We start from the raw sequence: 18,737 nt of genomic DNA, 5'->3' as shown, positions 1-18,737 counted from the left end.
TGGAGGCATCACACCCTACTTATGTTGAATAAAAAGCACCTTTCTTTCCAAAAGCTCTACCTGTCCAACAAACGCAGAGAAAGCTTTGGTACTGTCACGGCCAGCTGCTGCTGAATGGTAGAGATTCACCCATTCCCTCAGAAGATACTCTGCCTTCTCCCTCAGGCCTGGAGGATCATCGTACTCTGAGGCTTGAGAGATCCCAGAATGCATCATAAAGTTAGGGCCTCCGTGAGCACGATCAATCATTGCTTCGTAGTTGGATCGCACTACTTCCATCAGCTGAGGCAATCTAGTACAATAAATCCAGAGTGAAAATCAGTCTACTCATGGTTGTGATTTCACAGACATACAGCTGGACAATCTGCTTTTTTAATAGAAACCACACAGTGATTTCCATGTTTAAACAAAGCTATCTTTGGTCTCTTCCTATCTTTTTACTCATGACTACATAATATGCAAATGACCTCGTTAAAACCACTTCTTGACCCCAAAAAATGATGCCTGTTGAGATGGAGCTGGTGTGCATAGTTAACAAATACTCTAATGCCTACCATGTGCCATAGTTTGTTATTTATCATAATCTCAACAAGTTTTCTTTGAGATACTATTTCTATTTTATTCAAGAAAAGGCTTGGGTGGGGAGAAGTCAACTTGCCTAAAATCAGAATTTAAAGTGCTAGGGCTCACAAACAGGTCTCTTGACACCAAGTCTAGTACTGCATGTACTGCTTGCTCTACAGCAAGGTGGCTTGACAGTTAAGATTTCATAACTTCAAGGGACAATATTAGGCCTCACTAAAGCCTCCCACATGTTGTAGATACAGCAGTTGTAACAGGTAATGTTAGTAAATCTGCACATTCATTTCTAAAGCTCCTTCTTAGACTCAGTACACAAAGATCGCATAGCATTTCATCCTCACCCTTCTGGAGCATTGCCTCTGGAGTGGGCATTAATCCTCATGAGAGTTTCAATGGTGTGGAACAGATCTGCCTCAGTAACATGAGCAACACTCCTTTCGTCTACCAGCAGGATTTTTACCAATTGCATAGCAAATGCCACAGCCATGTAGTTTAAACCGTTCTCCATTGACTGGCAACAAAGAAAGCAAAATGTAAGATAGACAACACTTGTGGCAAACACACCTCCCAATACCAGAGTCTTTTCCTGTTTAAGAAAATTCCTTCCATACCTGAGCTAGGTGAAGATCATACTGCTGCATATTAACCAAATGATTGCGAATCAGCAACTCCACCGCTTCCACATTATATTTATATTCATCCCGACATTCGATTAGGCACCTAGAAAAAGTATTTCTTTACTCATATAGGTATAATGGTACTATAACAGGTAAAATAAAGATCCTATTATATTCAGTGGCAATTTGTTCCAAATTAAGGATGCTTTATGAACCAACTGCAAATCAGTATCCAAAATTCAAAATAACCAATAATGAAGCAGAACAGACAGCACAGATTACAACTCAAGCTTTGCTTTCAAAGCATTCCGTGTAAGACATTGAAATATTTATATATGAACCACACTGCTATGAAATCATTGAAACCTTTTAAAACCAAGGAACTACAATTTATTCCCCAGAGTACCAGTTTTCTATATTTGTCATGGGTGCCAAATGAGAAAACACCAACCATTCAGCTATTTCTCGCTACCTAGAAACTCCCAAAGTCCCATTTAATTTCTAGAAAAAAAAAGAAACCTCTGGACATACATAGGGCCATGTATCTTAGGAAGCAGTCCAATAAACAGTACTCTTCTAAGAGGGCTACTGACCTTGTGATCTGTTTGTTACACCACGGAGACCCATATGCCCGGCCATCCTGAAGAGCTTTCAAGACCAAAAGGTGGCACTCCCTATAGCGTAGCAATAGGTCAGCATCAGCACCACTGGTGGCATCTAGTAAACCCTCTACAGCCTATGGAAGAAAGAAAGTATTCACAAACATGGAAAATACAGTATTCAGCCCAAATTTCAAAGCCAAAAACCAAGCCTTAACGGAAATTAGAATTTATCTTCTAGAGGCCTCGACTTAACAGTGTCTCTACTCACCAAAACCCTTTTCACACACATACCTTAACACACATACTCTCTCTCTAAATTCTAATTTATATTCATAGGTGTCCTTTACATAAAAAGTCCCACTATCCCTACATAATCAACATCCAATGCTCTGTACCAACTCTCCCACATAACCCTACTTGGATCAACCTTTCCTCCAAATCTAAAGTGCTATCTTGTAACGCCTAATGGGGCATCTGGATGGCTCAGTTGGTTAAGTGTCCAACGGTTGACATCAGTACAGGTCATGTCCTCAAGGTTCATGAGATTGAGCCCCATGTTGGCTCTGTGCTGGTAGGGTGGAGCCTGCTTGGAATTCTCCCTCTCCCTCTTTCTCTCTGCCTGTCCCCTGCTCCCCCCCCCACCTCTCTCTCTCAAAATAAACAACATTTAAAAAAAGAAGAGGGGGCGCCTGGGTGGCTAAGCCAGTTAAGCGTCCAGCTTCAGCTCAGGTCATGATCTCACGGTTCATGGGTTCGAGCCCCGCGTCGGGTTCTGTGCTGACAGCTGGCTCAGAGCCTGGAGCCTATTTCAGATTCTCTATCTCCCTCTCTCTCTGACCCTCCCTTGCTCACATTGTCTGTATGTCTGTCTGTCTCAAAAATAAATTTAAAAAACACAAAAAAAATTAAAAAAAAAAAAAAAGAACAATAACAACAACAAGAGCAACAACTAACCTTCTGGAGCAATCCAAGAGCAGCTATGGCATCCCGAGAGTTTCGAGATAATACTACAACCTCCAAAAGACTTCTAAGAGCCTGAGCTTGAGGATTCATGGCCAAAGTTGGTGGGATGGCATGTAGGTGCTGCTCCAGTTCTGTGATGCACTTATCATAAATCTGAGCTACATCATCTGTTGCCCAAGCTTGCTGTTCGAGAGAAGGAAAGAACAAAAAATGAGATAAGCAAAAATTTTCCACTGGCATGTATAGCAATTAAAAAGTAATTCAGATATGTTAAATAAATAAATAAACAGAAAATTTTTTTTTAAAAAAAAAGTATTTCAGTATGTTTACTCCCCTGATTTCTTTTTTCCCATCAAAACAGAAGAACTCTTCCATTCCCCTTCCTGAACTATCAATTTAATGACATTAGGTGGGGCACTGCAAGGCAGGGATGCAGGGAGGGAGATTTCATGTGGCTATGAAAAGCCTAACAACAATAGAGTAATCAAAGAAAGCAAGATAAAAAATGGCAGAGGATACAGCCTAGGAAAGTAGGTAATACAAACCACAGAAAATATAGTACTCAGTCCAACTGTCAAAGCCTGACAGAATAAAACATCACTTCTGTGATAAACCTATCAAAGATGCACTGCTTGAATCTCTTCCTGAGAACATACTGAACAAATCCAAATCAGAACATTGTAGAAAATAACTGGCCTATAGTCTGCAAAAGTATCAAGGTCATGAAAGATAGGGAAAAGGTAAGGTGCTGTACCAGACTGACCTGGAGGAAATTTTAAAAACTGAAAGTGTGTGATTCTGAAACAGGTCCTTTTAACTATAAAGAGATGATATTGGGACACTTCATAAAATTTGAATGAGTTCTAAGGCTTAGGTATTAATGTATCAATATTAACCTACTGATTTCAATAGTTGCATTATGGTCGCATAGGAAAATGTCTCTGTAGATTAATACAGACCAAAGTATCTGAGACTGATTGGGACACCAGGGTGAGCATCTAATATTCAAATGGTGGTTCAGGGGGAAAATGTTTTCCCCTACATCTCCAACTTTTCTGTAAATGTACAAATAGGCAAAGCCATAGGGTCATCATGTAAATTCCTCTAATTAGGCCTAAACATGAAAATCAATATCACGGATTTAAAAAAACAAAAACAAAAACGTTCCTCTGTGTGCCATAATGATCTGATAGAAAGATTAGCCATGCTCAACAACTGTGGGTAATTTCCCCCCCATAACTTAACCTCTCAGGAAGCAAGTGATAGATTAACAGATAAAAACACTCAAAGTATAAAACATTCAATTCAATCCAAGGAACGATTTACCTTCATGGGTTGGGCTAAAAATCCTGTAGGCTGACTTAAATCATTTGTGGGCAAGAAGCCAGGCACATTACGTGCAAACTCTTCATAAACAGCCAGCTGCTTTGGGTCCACACCACCAACCTGGAAAGAAGAAAACCTATTTTGACAGGATCCTCTTCAAATAATCAAAGCAAAGTTCTTTGAAGGTGGAAAGCCTGGATGGGAGTATACACAGGGATTCTTGGAGAAGGCATACTGGGGTCACTACAACATCTAATAGCGTGAATGTATATGTAGACATGTCCACACAATTTACAGCGTTTCCCATTTCCCTGAATCCTGCCAAAAGTCCCCTTCATTTACAAATTCATTTGAGTTTTTCCAGTGGAAAATGCCTCAAATAGAACCATGACAAGTGCAATTCTCCAATGGAGCTGGTAAAAATAATCAGATTTCTTGTATCTTCTTCTCACCAGTAAGTAGTTAACAATAAAAACAGAAGTACTAAAAGGGAAGACCAAGTTGTGAAACACAAAAACTAACAGGCACATGAACGCTTTACATAAGGATTTCAACAACTGTCAGGTGCATATATCTAAGGGTATCTTTTCTTTTTTAAATTGTATTTTTAAGTGATCTCTGAACCGCATGTGGGGCTTGAATTCATGACCCTTAGATCTAGAATCGCATGCTCTACCAACTGAACCAGCCCGGTGCCTCCATCTAAGATATCTTTATGCCTTTCCCACAGTATCCTTCAAGTGGTGCGCTACTGAGGATGGGATGCTGTCCCAGAAATTACATGTAACCCCACTGTCTTAGTCCTGAGGAGGAGTGTAAGCAGCATGAACAGAAAACAAAGATGGGTAGGGAGAGACAAAGCCACCAATTCTCACTTTCAGCCTGATTTGCTCTGGCATCCGCTCAGCTTGATATGTTAACACAACAGGATCACAGTACCTGCGCCCCTCTTGCCTAGCATGTTTTCTCAGCTCAAATTCCTGCAAATAAAAAAAGTCACTGAGGTTCTTGTTATGAGGCATTTTCTTAAATAGAAAAAAAAAATACTTAAATGGCAGATGCTAAACACTTACAGTTGCTAATCTCTTGTCCATCTCAGGGCCTGCTTTCTCTACTGCAGTCTTCTGAATAAAACAGCAGGCTAATTCACAATTATCCTGAGCTAACTGAGCAGCTGCCTGATCCATCATTTCCCTCTGTTGTGGTGATGCAGTCTATTGGAAGGGAAAGAGACAGAAAGAAAACAATTTAAAGTTTTCTGAAACACAAGACAGATAATATGAGATGCGGTGCTTATATAAATTTTTTTAAGTTCTGACTCCATTTATGACTTACTAGCTGCGACCATAAAATAGCCTAATAATCATCTTTAAGATGAAAATACTACTGACCCAAAACACTTCACTTATCAGGTTGTTGGGAAAATAGTGAACATATGGAAATGGTAGATCAATTTAAAGGGGGGGTGGGGGGGGAGGGTATCATTAACCATGACAAGACCCAAAATTAGCCACTGACTTAACTTGAGGGAAGTGTGTGTGTGTGTGTGTGTGTGTGTGTGTGTGTGTGTGTGTACATACATAGTTACTTGACAGTTTTTCACTGACCTACTGGAAGTGCTTTAATCTAAATTCTTAATAATAACCAGATACAAGATTGTTAACTTAGGCATGTTTTAAACACTTATCTTTAAACCAATAAATATTTAATAACTACTATCTGCCAAACACTGTGATGAGGATACAATAGTGAGCAAAAAAAAATAATAATAATAAAGCAAAACAAACAAAAAAACCATGAGGCTTCACTTGACAGCATTTACAATCTAATAGGAGGGCAGACTTCAAACAAATGTGGTGACAGGCAAAGAAAAAGAAACTCAGGCAAGCATAAGAAATTGTGTATCACCCCAAGGAAATAATCAACATACACGAAGGGCTGAGGCAAAACTGTTCTTCAGGTTGGTAGATATGCTCATAAGCAAAGGTTCCCTGCAGGTAATCATAGCCATGCCTGCTGTTAAATTCCGCATCATGTGATGAGCTGCTATCCGCATTCGAGATTCCTCAGAATCCAGGGCAAAATCCTTCCTGACTATTTGCTCACAAGTAGTCATGGCAATCTTAATTGATCGATCCACCACAGGATGGACCAGCTCCTGGACAGCTCGTTCAATTGCCTGGCGCACACACTGCTTCAACTGTGGATGTGCCTGAAACAAGGGAATCTAGGTTGGGGGGGAAGAGGGGACAAATTAAGTCAATAGCTTGTTTAAGTAAGAAAACCCAACTTATATCAGTAATGACGCCTGTGGTTTTGGAAATGACTTCAAGGTTAACCATTAACTACCAATTTCTACTTTAAATTAACCAATAAAGGAAATAGAAGCTAGGCTACAAAGAGAGCAGTGCTCATTGCATTCATTATACCTTATGAAAAAAATCTAAATGTATTAATGTTACTCCTGTACTTGTGAACAGTTGCAGTTTAACATCAAAGACCATGAACACTCCAGTATCTGGTTCTGAACCAGTGTTAAGCAGAATAAAAGAGAAGATAATCATCACTCTGAATATACAAGTTAAAAAAAACCCTGTAACTATAGGCATTTTATATGACTCCAGACCAATTTCCTTCAGGAACAGCCTACAGACATGTAACTCAAAGTATTAAGTTCCACTTTTAGATCCTGGCCTAGAGTTACATAAACACATAGGAATCAGCTCAGTTCTAGCTGTCTGCCAAAAGAAAGAGCTTAAAGCAAGGGCCAAGCATGGCATGATAATGAATATAAAGAGCAATTAACTATGGAATATTTAAGGATCTTTTGACCTGTATAAAGAATTCCTGGCCATTGTAATTACATTGCCAGTTGATTAATATCACAGGGTTTAGATACGAGGAACCAATATAGATGATGTCCAGTCACAATAACTATTTTTAGAGTCTGAAAAAAATCCCAGCTGTACTATATATAGCCGTTCCCAATCCCTCCTCTCTGCACAAAATCCTCTAAGACCTAGGAATCCAGAAGGAAAGGAACAAAGAAAAGGAAGGTGACCCGTTTACCTTCTCATAAACTAGGAATTGGGGGATGGAGCAGTTGTTTACTTACTGTCGGGTTTAAGGTAATGTGCGGTGCCAGGCCTGCAAGGGAATAGACATTGATGTCGTGGTAGCTGTACTGTGGTTGTGGTGGAACTGTAGCTGTACAAGTGGTACTGGTAGCTGGTGTTGTAGAAGTTGCTAAATGTTAAAGAGATAAAATTAGAGCTAATAAAAAGCACATTTCTTGACTCTGCTAAAAAAAAAAAATCAGGGCATTAAGAGGTCTTTAATTGGATTAGTCTCTTAGAGTGGGGGTAAGAATGGCGCGGGTCACATTTCTTCCACCCTAAATTATAACAAGAAAATTTCTATTGTTTGAATATAGAGATTTGAACAAAGTATGTAAAGCTATGTCAGTGACAATACCCCACAGCAAAGAAATCAACTGTGAGGACATGCTACAGTAGCAAGCCCAAGACTTGATACTCTTCATTACAGAGGTTTATTTTTGAATCTAGGATGTTCTTCTCTGGTTTCACTTGGGGATTCTTAGCTACTGAGGACTGAGACAGACTGACAAGCTGGTTTATTCTTACACACCTCCTAATCTTTCATTCAACATTCCTATAGCCCCCCACATTTCCAATCTATGATCCACATATAATAATCCACTCCCTGGGCAGGTCTACCTGGTAGTCTGGCTACCATTTGAGGAGTAACACAGGCACACATCATGCCATCCAGTTCTTTCTGATCTCAAAGATCTAAAGAATCACCACGCTTAGTTGAGATATGATTAATGATACTTAATTAAGAATACCATTAAGAATTACCCAGATGAATTCTGAAACTAAAGGCAATGCCTAGATATTACTAACTTGCCCTTAATAATTTAGATGGATTACCAAAAAGTATACAAAATTTCAACACCACATTATATGGAAAATTGTAACTTGTCACTTGCATAAAGATGTACCATTTAAAATAATTCTGGTAAAGCAGAGGGCTACTTATCACACTTACTTGTGGTTGTGATGGGAGGGAGTTCTTCTGGCTGCTTGACATCTTTCTTTGGAGCAGAGAGTTGCTCATCTAAGTTCTTTAGGCGATCTTTATCCTTTAGGAGGTTTCCAGGTTTTAGCTCATTGATGTCTAATGCAAGGTTCTTGCAGAGGACCTCAATCTCAAACTTCAAGTTTAACTGCATAATTCAAATATTTGAATTTTAAAGACAAAAATGTAGTTTTATTTATAATATACACTATTCTCACCCAATTGTTACAGTGCTCTCTCCCCCCCCCACTGCAATTCTCTTTTTCTGTAAATTTTAATAATGTATAGGAAATTCTAAAGGATAAAGCAGCAACAAATGTACCTTCAAGTCATGTTCCTGATGTAGCTCTGCCAATACATTCATGATTGCCATTGTCCAGGGGTTGGGTGGCCTAAAAACCTAAAAAAAAGGTATTATGTTAAGTTGGCCCCAAAAATCATTCTTTAATTTGTATTATTTAAAATAGTTAGGCACTTATACCTGTGTGGCTGTAACAAAACCCCTGGTTTTCCCATCTATATCATAATTTAGTTTACAAAAATATCCAAATGCAAAGCCGTCAATTAAAATCAGAATTATTAAATAATGCTACCTTAACCTCTCACATTGGGAAAGTTTCCCTGAGAAAGACGGACTGAACTAGCTCTATATTCAGAGCAACTAAGGATATAATCACGAACTCCTTTGCTGAAACAAACTCACTCAGGCAGATTAACCATGGATAAAATATTAAAATCTACTCACCACACTGCGAATGCTAGATTCTAAGACTTTGGCAACAAAGGGCACTACATAGAGCAACTCTTGTTGTCCTTTAACATAAGCCTCTAGCAGCAAAGACTTTACATCCAAGTCCTAGAAGTAGAAAAGTATTTTTAAAAGGTGGGAATATACTTCAAAACCCCTCACAAAGCACCCAAAGAAAAGTACTTTACAAACTCATTCCCAAATCAGGAATCAACAGAATATGACCCTTGCCTTACAAAAAAGGGTGACAACCAGACCTTGCTGGCGTTTACTATTCTCAACAATATAGAATCAGGAGTGTGCAATTCGAGATTCAAACCATGGGCCAACCTCTTACAAATACCCAAAATCATTAAAATAGTTCCAAATAAAATGGAAGACTTTTAGACATCATGTGCTATAGGAACATTCTCAATTTTTACATGAACTGCTGGCTGGAACTCACAGTGTGTAAGATGGGTTTATTTTTAGCTAATGTGATCATTCCTAGCCAATGTCCCAAATTCTTCAGCAAAGAACGATCTGAAAAATTGGCTGCCGCTTTATCAGAGGTCAGGAGCACCTGAAATGATACAGAATTAAGAAATATAGAATATTAGTTTAAGAAAAAAATTTCAATGTTTGAGAATTCCATTTTATCTGATAAAAACAATGTCAATTCTGAGAACACATCCCAACGTAGATCTACTCCATATGATCAAAGTATAACTTAACTCAAGGTTAAGGGATCATGTATATAGTCCTACAGAAAAGTATTTTATTATTTGTTTGTTTGTTTGTTTGTTTGAAAAGGGGAGACATAGAATCTGAGCAGGCTCCAGGGTCTGAGCTAGCTGTCAGCACAGAGCCTGATGTGGGGCTCGAACCCACAAACCGTGAGATCATGCCCTGAGCCGAAGTTGGACGCTTAACTGACTGAGCCACCCAGGCGCCCCAGAAAAGTATTTTAAAACAAATTTTTAGCTAGGTTTGAAGCAGGCACCCAAATGCAAATCTGTTTTGAAGATCAAAATTCAGTTCAAATGAAGATTAAAGCTATGGTACCAAGGCCTTCAAGACAACAAGCATATGGAGAAATGTAACCAAGAGACAACTAAAATAACTTTCTGAAATACAGTATAACAATGCTAAAGTGCTTGTTGTAAAATTTCTAGATTTAAATATAGATTTAATTACCTATTTATTTCATTAATTCTGTAGTTCTTAGTTTCCTAAGTAGGACAGAAACATCACATGAGTGTGCTCTGGGGCAAACATATACATCCATCTACTACATGGTACCTCTAAATCTATGGTTATAAATTTAACATTGTAATTTAAATTTGTTTAAAAGAATCTTGAAATTTTGCTCCAGAATATGTGGAAATTTTCATGTCCCAATCATCACTGCAATCAGACTGGAAGGGGGGGGGGAGTGGGAGGGAGTGAGTATTGTTACGTTCCTTAACTCTATAGAGCAACAGCTGAATGGGACAAAGTCAGCTGTGCAACAGAAAGAGCCAGAATTATTTTGCACTACAGCGTAACCAAGAATGGGGAATATTTCCTCCCACAAGTTTAAATATGGTGCTGGGTCCTAAGCCAATGCCCAAATCACTCATCAAAGAATGATTACATCTGTATGATGGTTTTCTTGAAGCACTATTCCTCCTGAGAAATAAAATACCAAATTTCATGGAACAAGCATTAGCACATTAGGAAAACTTTGACTCCAAACTGCTCAGGATCCTTACAAGAACTATCCCACAATTAAGTCTAGAGTCTAAAGATATGTAGCAGTTAAGACATAAAAGACTCACTGGAGCACTGTCTTTGTAATAGTTAAAATTATTAACAATCTAAAAATCCATTAGTAATAAACCTCCATAGAATGGATTTCTAGAAGACTATTTAAAAAAAACTGAGGAACTAGAGCTAAGAACATAGTACAAATATAAAGAGGAACAAAAGCAAGTTGAAAACAAACAAAGGATAAAGATTGAAAACCATGCATGGAATGATGAAAACAAATTCAGAATAGTATAGTTACTTTCTAAGTAAACAGTACAGAGTAGATCCAGACAACACAGAAAAAACAGCCAATACCTCCCCCAAAATTCTGCTCGTACAATCAAGTATTTCCAAATTCAAAGTAGTAATGAAAAGGAATAGAAGAACTAAATTTTACTTTGATGTTTCTGTAGGTCTCATTCAGAACCATCTTATTAAATTCAGGATTCTTCAGAGTATCAAGGAAGTTTGAATAGAGGCTGTGAAAGTTTGGCTCAATACTGACTCTCTTCATAACCAGGTATTGTGAAACCCAAGGCATAAATTCTTCCTTCACAGTTTCCTTTAGTTCTTCAACCTAGCCAATCAATAGGACACAAGAAGTACATGGTTTAAAAATGATAAAATACATCTTTGTGTTTCTTCTATGTGAACAATCCTATACCACATGGCTCCTTGCAAAATTAGATGCTAAAGCCCCAGGCTTCATCTCCCTCCACATGAGACATATGCTATGAAGTATAATATATAAAATTCTATATTAGTACAGTGTCAATCATCTCTCCAACGGTGGGTGATTACAACTAAGACATCTATGGTTTCCTTTCAGGATTAAGTTCCTCACCCTCATCTTACCCAACTCTCCATTTGACCAAAATTGCATATATTACTAATGCACAACTTGTCACTAACAGACTTACCACCAGTACTATGTTTTCCTGAATTTCTTTCCAGGAATCATCTCTAAAGTTTGAAACTTCTCTTCCAAAAGGACACTAAAGGCTATTTTACCCACAATCAATTCTGGTGTGATTTTGAAAGATGGTACATACATAATATCTCAAAACCTACGTGTTCAGGCTAATCTTACAGGCTAAAACAGGCATTTCCAATGCGTTACTATATATAATCTTGAAAGACAAGAAACACTTCTGCTTTGCACAAGGTCTACCTCAGTTATTAGGCACCTAATAAAAGCTCTGAATGGTCTCTGGGAGCACATGAGCTGTGACAAGGTATAAATGAAATGTTCTGTCATGACGAGATCATGTAGTTTACTTTAAAAGCCTATAAAACTCACCAAAAAACTAGTGCTATTTAATGTCTATAAAAACCACAGCTACTAGTTGTAGATCTTTATTTCCTTTGTTTTGATTCTATTACTTCAATCTTTACAGTAAATTGAGTATTTAAAAAGGTGCAGAAACGCCCAACCCATTAGGGATAAAATAGATAGCATTCACAATTGTATATAAACTATTAGATCATGCTCACCTTTTGTGTCATATTTGACTGTGAGAGATTATTGAAGATAAAAGCAATTTTCTCTTGGATATTTTCGGGGGGCTCTACAATTCTCTCAGTTTGATCTGTGGCCACAAGCAATGTATCTATATTTGTAGTATTAATAGAAGGCTAAAAACACAAAGTACATAAAATGAATGAAGTATCTGCTTCACAAATCTCAGGGGAAATTGTACACAAATTTACTATAAAACATACATGGTATATATGACTGTGCACTGGAAGTATTGACAAGAATACATATTCAACTATTAACAGTGCCTGCGCTGGGAAATATAGGGAAAGGAGATACAAAAGGCGAAATGCTCATCTTTATACTTTTGGTGGGCATGTGCTGCTTCTAATAAAATTAAAACACATGTTCACTACCAGATACATTACAACATAACAAATCTGAGAAAAGAAAAAAAGATCTACTTACTGGCACATCTTTCTTAAAGCTGACTCCGGTTGGCCTGGTGACTGTAACCGTTTTAGCAACAGTGGTGGTTGTTGAGGTGGTTACCATCGTGCTAACCTGACCAGCAAGGGGGGCTTTTGTGGGAACCTGGGCCTGAGCCTGGGCCTGAGCCAGGGCGATACTTCCAGGGGTTGTGATAGAGCCCTGCATTTTCACAGGAGGATCTCTAGACTGCTGTCCATACTCAATATACTATAGGGATAGGGAGAGGGAAACACATTAAAACAGTTCTTAACAAAAACTGAAAATTCTGAATTATACTCCCCTTACTTATAACGGGAGAAATCATTTCAGAACACTTTACTGGCTCATCTATATCCCTTACTTCTTGCCTCATTCTGGTCCATATTTCTATATATAATATACATTAAATGGATACCATATGCTCTTTAGGAAGTAAAATATTAATGTGTCTTAATATATTTATGAGAACTAGTCTAGCAAAACAACTTTCAAAACAGCTACCACCAATGCATGCATATATCCTTCCACAAATCCCTTAATGTACATAAAGTTTAACATTTTTAAATTTATATAGTAAACTGATCTCTTTTAATGGATACTGATGAGAAATCTAAGGCCTAAAAAATGCAAGGTAATGTGAGTTATCTCTCAACAAAGCTGTAACTACCAAACACAATGTAGAAGGGTAGGCCAGTTCTAGAAGGTCAGAAGCAAGACAGCAAACATTTTTTTCCAAATCACAGACCATTTGACCTCCTTTCTAGCACAAATTAGAAAACTGATATAGGTTCCTAATCCTATTTCCAATAATCTATGCCCAAACAAAACAAAAACTACTATCTAGAAATATGATAACTTTATTCAAAAAAGGACATTTTCAAGTAAGTCAATGTCTGAACAAAGTACAGCATTTTAAACTAAGTATACAAATATAAACAATTACCCCTCCCACTCTCTAGCTATCTTGCTACAAGGGGTGATGGGAACCACTGTTTCATGTGTGATCATGCCCATGTTCCTCTCCTGGTCTCCACTCACATTTTATTGTGGTAAGCCTCTGTCTTCTCATTTTAGCATTACAAAACTCTCCTTTCCTATAGAGTTTTCTTCAGTACTATCGTATTGGCATGTTCTCCCACCCCATTCAGATGAATAACACTAGCACCTGCCACTTCACAGTTCTAGGTTAAGCCATCACAGAAACCCTGGCCTCCTACAACAAACCCACCAGCATGAGGTAGAAAACACTGGACTAAATTCTAATAAAAATTAAAACAAGGTTCAAATTCTGATCTAATTCCTTAAAATATGATGTTATAAAGACATTTTTCAGCTCCGTGTAAAATAACAAGAAAAATATCAACTTTCTTGTTCTCTGTAAGCAGACTTTGACAAAAGCAAGACAAAGGTATGAATAATATTAACCAGTCAACCTAAAATCACTTACTAAAACAATAGGTGAAAAATTTAAAGAATAATCATATAAAATGACTTAAAACTATAATCAATTTCCTCAAGACCTACTTTCTTTTAAAGAACTATATGAAAGGAATCTAAGCAGGTAGTAACATGGCTGTATTTTTTTTCTTCCCCTAAGTAATCTCTATGCCAAACATGGAGCTTGAATTCACAATCTGGAGATCAAGAGTTACGTGCTGTACTAACTGAGGTAGCCAGATGCCCCCAAGCAGGCTGTAGTTTCAAGAAACACTTGTCTTAGTCTTATATGAAATAGCTCTAGCTCATATTAACATTTAAATCAAAGGAACATCTTTACTTATGTTTATCCAAGATTCCTACTCCAAATCCTTTATAGAATCAGGCAGGAATTCTTAGTAATAGTAAAAGATGTCTATACTTCAACAGCATTATCAGGCTAAAGAACTTGATAAAGGCTCTCCATTAAATGTAGCAAAAACCACTGCTTAGAGAAGATAATTCAAGAATGACATTTTTTCATGACCTATTATTAAGCTGCAAAATGAGCAACAAAAAAAATGTATGCTTATAACCTGCCAATCATTAAGAAATCTTAATGCCAGTCCTAGTAAATCCAAAGTCAAATTAAAATAGATAAACTCTCCAACTACTAGACAGAGTTTAGGTATTAAACACACGTACCTCCTGTAAATGGTGTGGAAATTGCATAAAGTGACTGATAGAAGCCAAGTGCTGACAATACTGGGGATAGTCCTTCAATCTGCCAATAAAACATTCATTCATTCATTCACTCATCTTTTCAAGTAAGAACAGAAGAAGCACAATTATCAAATGTTTTTCCAAATGTGACTCTAAGCTACTCGCCTCATTCTACCTTGGAAACACCTTATTTGAAGAGCATGCCAAAGATATGAACACAGAAGTAGAGAGAAATATTTATGAACTTCACTCCTTTTACATCTGAAAACTGTATATCTTTGGGGCACCTGGGTGGCTCAGTTAGTTAAGTATCTGACTTTGGTTCAGGTCATGATCTCACAGTTCATGAGTTCAAGCTCTGCATTGGGCTCACTGTTGTCAGTGCAGAGGCCACTTCACATCCCGTCCTATTTCATGGGGCACGTGGGTGGCTCACTCGGTTAAGTGGCCAACTTCAGCTTAGATCATGATTTCGCAGTTCGTGGGTTCAGGCCCCGCGTCAGGCTCTGTGCTGACAGCTAGCTCAGAGCCTGGAGCCTGTCTTCAGATTCTGTGTCTCCCTCTCTCTCTGACCATCCTCTGCTCAGGCTGTCTATCTCTCAAAAATAAAAAAACATAAAAATAAATAAGTAAATGTCCTATTTCAGTTAAATTACAATAAGCCAATAAATTGCTATCTCTAGAACAACTCCAAATGTTCATCAAAAAGGTTAAATGGAAAAACAATTCAGACTTAATCCATACAATGGAATATTGCACTCAGCTATGAAAAGAAAAAACTACTGAAACACATAGTAATACAGATTAATTTCAAAAGATGGGTGCCGGATACAACAAGTTACACACACTATGTATGGTTCCATTTAAATACACTGGAAAACTAGAAAGAAGTCATACTAGTGACTGCCAGGGGTCAAAGGTGGGAGAAGATGAACTTGTACAAAATAGAAACAAGAGAACTGCTTGGGAATGATAGAAATATTCAGTATCTTGGTTGTGATAGTGGTAAAATAACTCTATAAATGTTGACAAAATTCAAAGAACTGTAATCTAAAACAATGACTTACCCTTCAACAACAAAAAAAATCTATTTCAGTTTTTACTTTTCCTACCACTTATTTGATAATTGTAAGCAACAGTTTTCATTTCTTCAACTTCATACGTTAAGATATATATATATATAAAATGATGGGGCATGGCTAGAACAAGTTAGTTATTATTTCTTCCTATACTAAAAAAGAAATGCTTCATCAGAAAGCTAGTCACTCACCTATTTTTAAATCTATCTAGTGCAGCAATCCCAAAATAATACATTTTGGATCCAAAAGGCTTGCGTAAGGCTTCAAGAACATATCGCAGGGCCAGACCTAGTGCCATGTAAGTGACCAGTCCTTTTTCAATTATCCCACCAAACAGGCAGGCTGTTATATGTAACTCTTTATCGGGGTACTGGGGAAAAAACCGATATTCTTCAAACAAGTTCCTCAGCATACAGTTAAATACTTCTCGTTCCCTCTTTATAGTAGAGTCTTTAAACCTCTGTAACATTTCTAATACCTAGAAAAAAACCAAGACGAAACATTCATAAAGCACTATTATGAAAAGCATTCCTCAAAGAGTCCCCAAAGAATTATTAAAAAGAATAAATATATCATTAAAATAAATCTTTTTTTTTCCTTTTTTAAAGTGGAGAGGAGGGCACATGTCTGGCTCACTTGGAAGAGCATGCAACTCTTGATTTTGAGGTCGTAAGTTAGAGCCCCACGTCAAGTTTAGAAAAATAAACATATTTAAAAATAGCCTTAAAAAGAACTGTTAGGGAAAATATTTAACAATATAATTGAGCATTATATGAATGTTAAGATCTGAAAAGGTACAGACATATCAGAATACTCCCTGCTGAATTTACTTAAGATCTACAAAAACCATAAAGTATTGGGACATCCTAGACCCTTACCTCATCAACAGACATAGTTGGATGTGGGGGGTGATTATATATTCTCTGAAAATAGCTGTTTGCTTCATCATCTATCTCTTTACTAAAGTGCTGATTTGCCTCCGGCCACACCTGAGACAAGTCCGCTGTAAGAAACAGAAAGGCAACCCAGTGGGCATTTAAGATCTTTCCCGTCTCCCCCACGAAACACACAGAAAGCTAAAGAGAGCACTACAGTTTGCTTTTAATTTTAAGGGAGAAATTGAAGAAATTATTAAGTGGTCATGGTTCAGTGTTCAAGTATTTTAAGTACATAAAAAAGATTTTAACAAAACTGCCTTATAACTATAGTTTTACATTAGTAATTTCTTCATCAGGTTTTATCCACCCATGAAAGTCCACTACATTCAAATTCACAATGTGCGTGCCCTCAATACCACCTCCCTTGACATTAAAGAGTCTTTTACACTTTTTAATAAAAGTGACATCTGGGGCACCTGGGTGGCTCAGTCGGTTAAGCATCTGACTCTTGGTTTTAGCCTAGGACATGATCTCACAGGTTCATGGTATGGAACCTGGGTTGGGCTCTGCGCTGACCACACAGAGCCTGCTTGGGATTCTTTCTCTCCCTCTCTCTCTTTCTGTCCCTCCCCCATTTGCAATTGATCTCTCCTAACTCTCTCTCAACAAAAAAAATAAATAAATAAATAAAGTTTTTAAACGTTTGTTTAAAAAATTACATCTAAGATTTATCAATACATGTGCATGACACAATGATATAAACATAAAGCATGCTACAAAACATTAACATTCAGACAAGCCTTTCACACTAACATTTTCAAGTCAGCTGGTATAATTTTCAAATCTCGTACAATGATTATTTAGTTCTAATAAGAATGGCATTTATAAGTAAATGATACCTGTGTATTTACAAAAAGGATTTCTGACTTTAAGAATCACCTTACTAAGGAGGTAAAACTTTAACAGCGGTTTTCTAAATTACATCATATATAACATATGGTGATATTTATTATATATGGTGCTATATAGATCATAAAGCTTTAACCTTAAAATAAACTGCTTTTATAAACTGCCAAGCTGAAATAATAATCTGAAATTCTCATGGCTGCTCTCGATTTGTTTAAAAAAAAAAAAAAACACATAAACCACCACCAACACATTTTTACAACACCTGTATACATATATTTAAACTGCTGAAAGTCATCTTTTTACTGTATTTCTTACCTGTAGACTAATAATGATCCTAAAGGATGCTACCTCTTATCAACCATCATACTGTTCTAACAATCCAGATCAAAGGTGGAATGATACCTCAGTTTTTTATTTTAATAACTCAAGTTCATGACTTAATTCCCACTCATCTAAAAGTCACATGAACATATGGCCTTGCTAACAATAGATTAAGAAAAGTCGATGTGTTTGTCCACATAAAAACATTTTATGTGTATCAGTCATACATCACAATCACAGACAACACTACCACTTACAAGGTTTCATCTTACTCTGCTGGAATGTAGGCTGGTTCAGTCCAGAGGTGCCCAGTTTCCTCTGTACAAAAGGATCGTTATTCACTGCAGGGAGTCCAAGAGCCCCAGTTCCTATACCAGTCAGGCTGCCTGTGCCAAGACCACCTACTAGAAAGAAGGAAGGCAGCCAGAAGTCTTATCATTGATCATATTCTTGGCTTTATTTATGTCAGATATACAGGTTATTTAAAAAGTCAAGGTCTTTCTTAATTCCTTCACAATGTCTATTTAATTTTATAGAGAACCTAAGCTAATAAAAGGGGATGAAAATGTAAATGCCAGAATTTCGTCAGCACTTAGAATTATTTGTGTATTTATATTCTTAATAAAATATTAATTCACAAATCTTTAACTGTATATTCTCTTATGTGATATGATATATGAAGTAGTCAAAATAAGGGGGCACTGGCTTCCTTTTCTCATCATTGACAATGAAACAATTTCTTGCTACTATTCCA

At 37.2% G+C, this 18,737-nt stretch overlaps 1 protein-coding gene and 1 non-coding gene across 10 annotated transcripts in view; both read right to left on the bottom strand.

Annotated features, from left to right (window-relative positions):
- CNOT1 (CCR4-NOT transcription complex subunit 1) overlaps positions 1-18,737 on the bottom strand; it is a 74,645-nt gene that overhangs the window by 14,169 nt on the left and 41,739 nt on the right. For 3 of the 9 annotated variants that reach the window (XM_029925114.1, XM_029925120.1, XM_029925121.1), the window contains exons 18-38: positions 18,241-18,387; positions 16,754-16,878; positions 16,067-16,353; positions 14,779-14,857; positions 12,655-12,885; positions 12,204-12,344; positions 11,107-11,286; positions 9,385-9,501; positions 8,937-9,047; positions 8,514-8,591; positions 8,162-8,339; positions 7,206-7,336; positions 6,021-6,317; positions 5,164-5,304; positions 4,966-5,070; positions 4,091-4,210; positions 2,756-2,947; positions 1,793-1,935; positions 1,194-1,302; positions 924-1,093; positions 40-292 (exon numbers count right to left, since the gene is read on the bottom strand). In XM_029925114.1, coding sequence (XP_029780974.1) covers positions 40-292; positions 924-1,093; positions 1,194-1,302; positions 1,793-1,935; positions 2,756-2,947; positions 4,091-4,210; positions 4,966-5,070; positions 5,164-5,304; positions 6,021-6,317; positions 7,206-7,336; positions 8,162-8,339; positions 8,514-8,591; positions 8,937-9,047; positions 9,385-9,501; positions 11,107-11,286; positions 12,204-12,344; positions 12,655-12,885; positions 14,779-14,857; positions 16,067-16,353; positions 16,754-16,878; positions 18,241-18,387 — 3,335 coding nt within the window. Of the gene's footprint in view, positions 1-39; positions 293-923; positions 1,094-1,193; positions 1,303-1,792; positions 1,936-2,755; positions 2,948-4,090; positions 4,211-4,965; positions 5,090-5,163; positions 5,305-6,020; positions 6,318-7,205; positions 7,337-8,161; positions 8,340-8,513; positions 8,592-8,936; positions 9,048-9,384; positions 9,502-11,106; positions 11,287-12,203; positions 12,345-12,654; positions 12,886-14,778; positions 14,858-16,066; positions 16,354-16,753; positions 16,879-18,240; positions 18,388-18,737 lie in introns of those variants that run through there. The other 6 variants (XM_029925117.1, XM_029925116.1, XM_029925119.1 and 3 more) reach the window with 6 other exon arrangements.
- Positions 10,374-10,510, bottom strand: LOC115281321. The gene has a single exon (XR_003904234.1). It is a non-coding gene; the product is annotated as a small nucleolar RNA SNORA46 (small nucleolar RNA).

The sequence above is a fragment of the Suricata suricatta genome, chromosome 16, assembly GCF_006229205.1.
Source record: "Suricata suricatta isolate VVHF042 chromosome 16, meerkat_22Aug2017_6uvM2_HiC, whole genome shotgun sequence".
In the NCBI taxonomy this organism is placed as follows: Eukaryota; Metazoa; Chordata; class Mammalia; order Carnivora; family Herpestidae; genus Suricata; species Suricata suricatta.
This window is presented reverse-complemented; position numbering and strand designations above follow the sequence as displayed.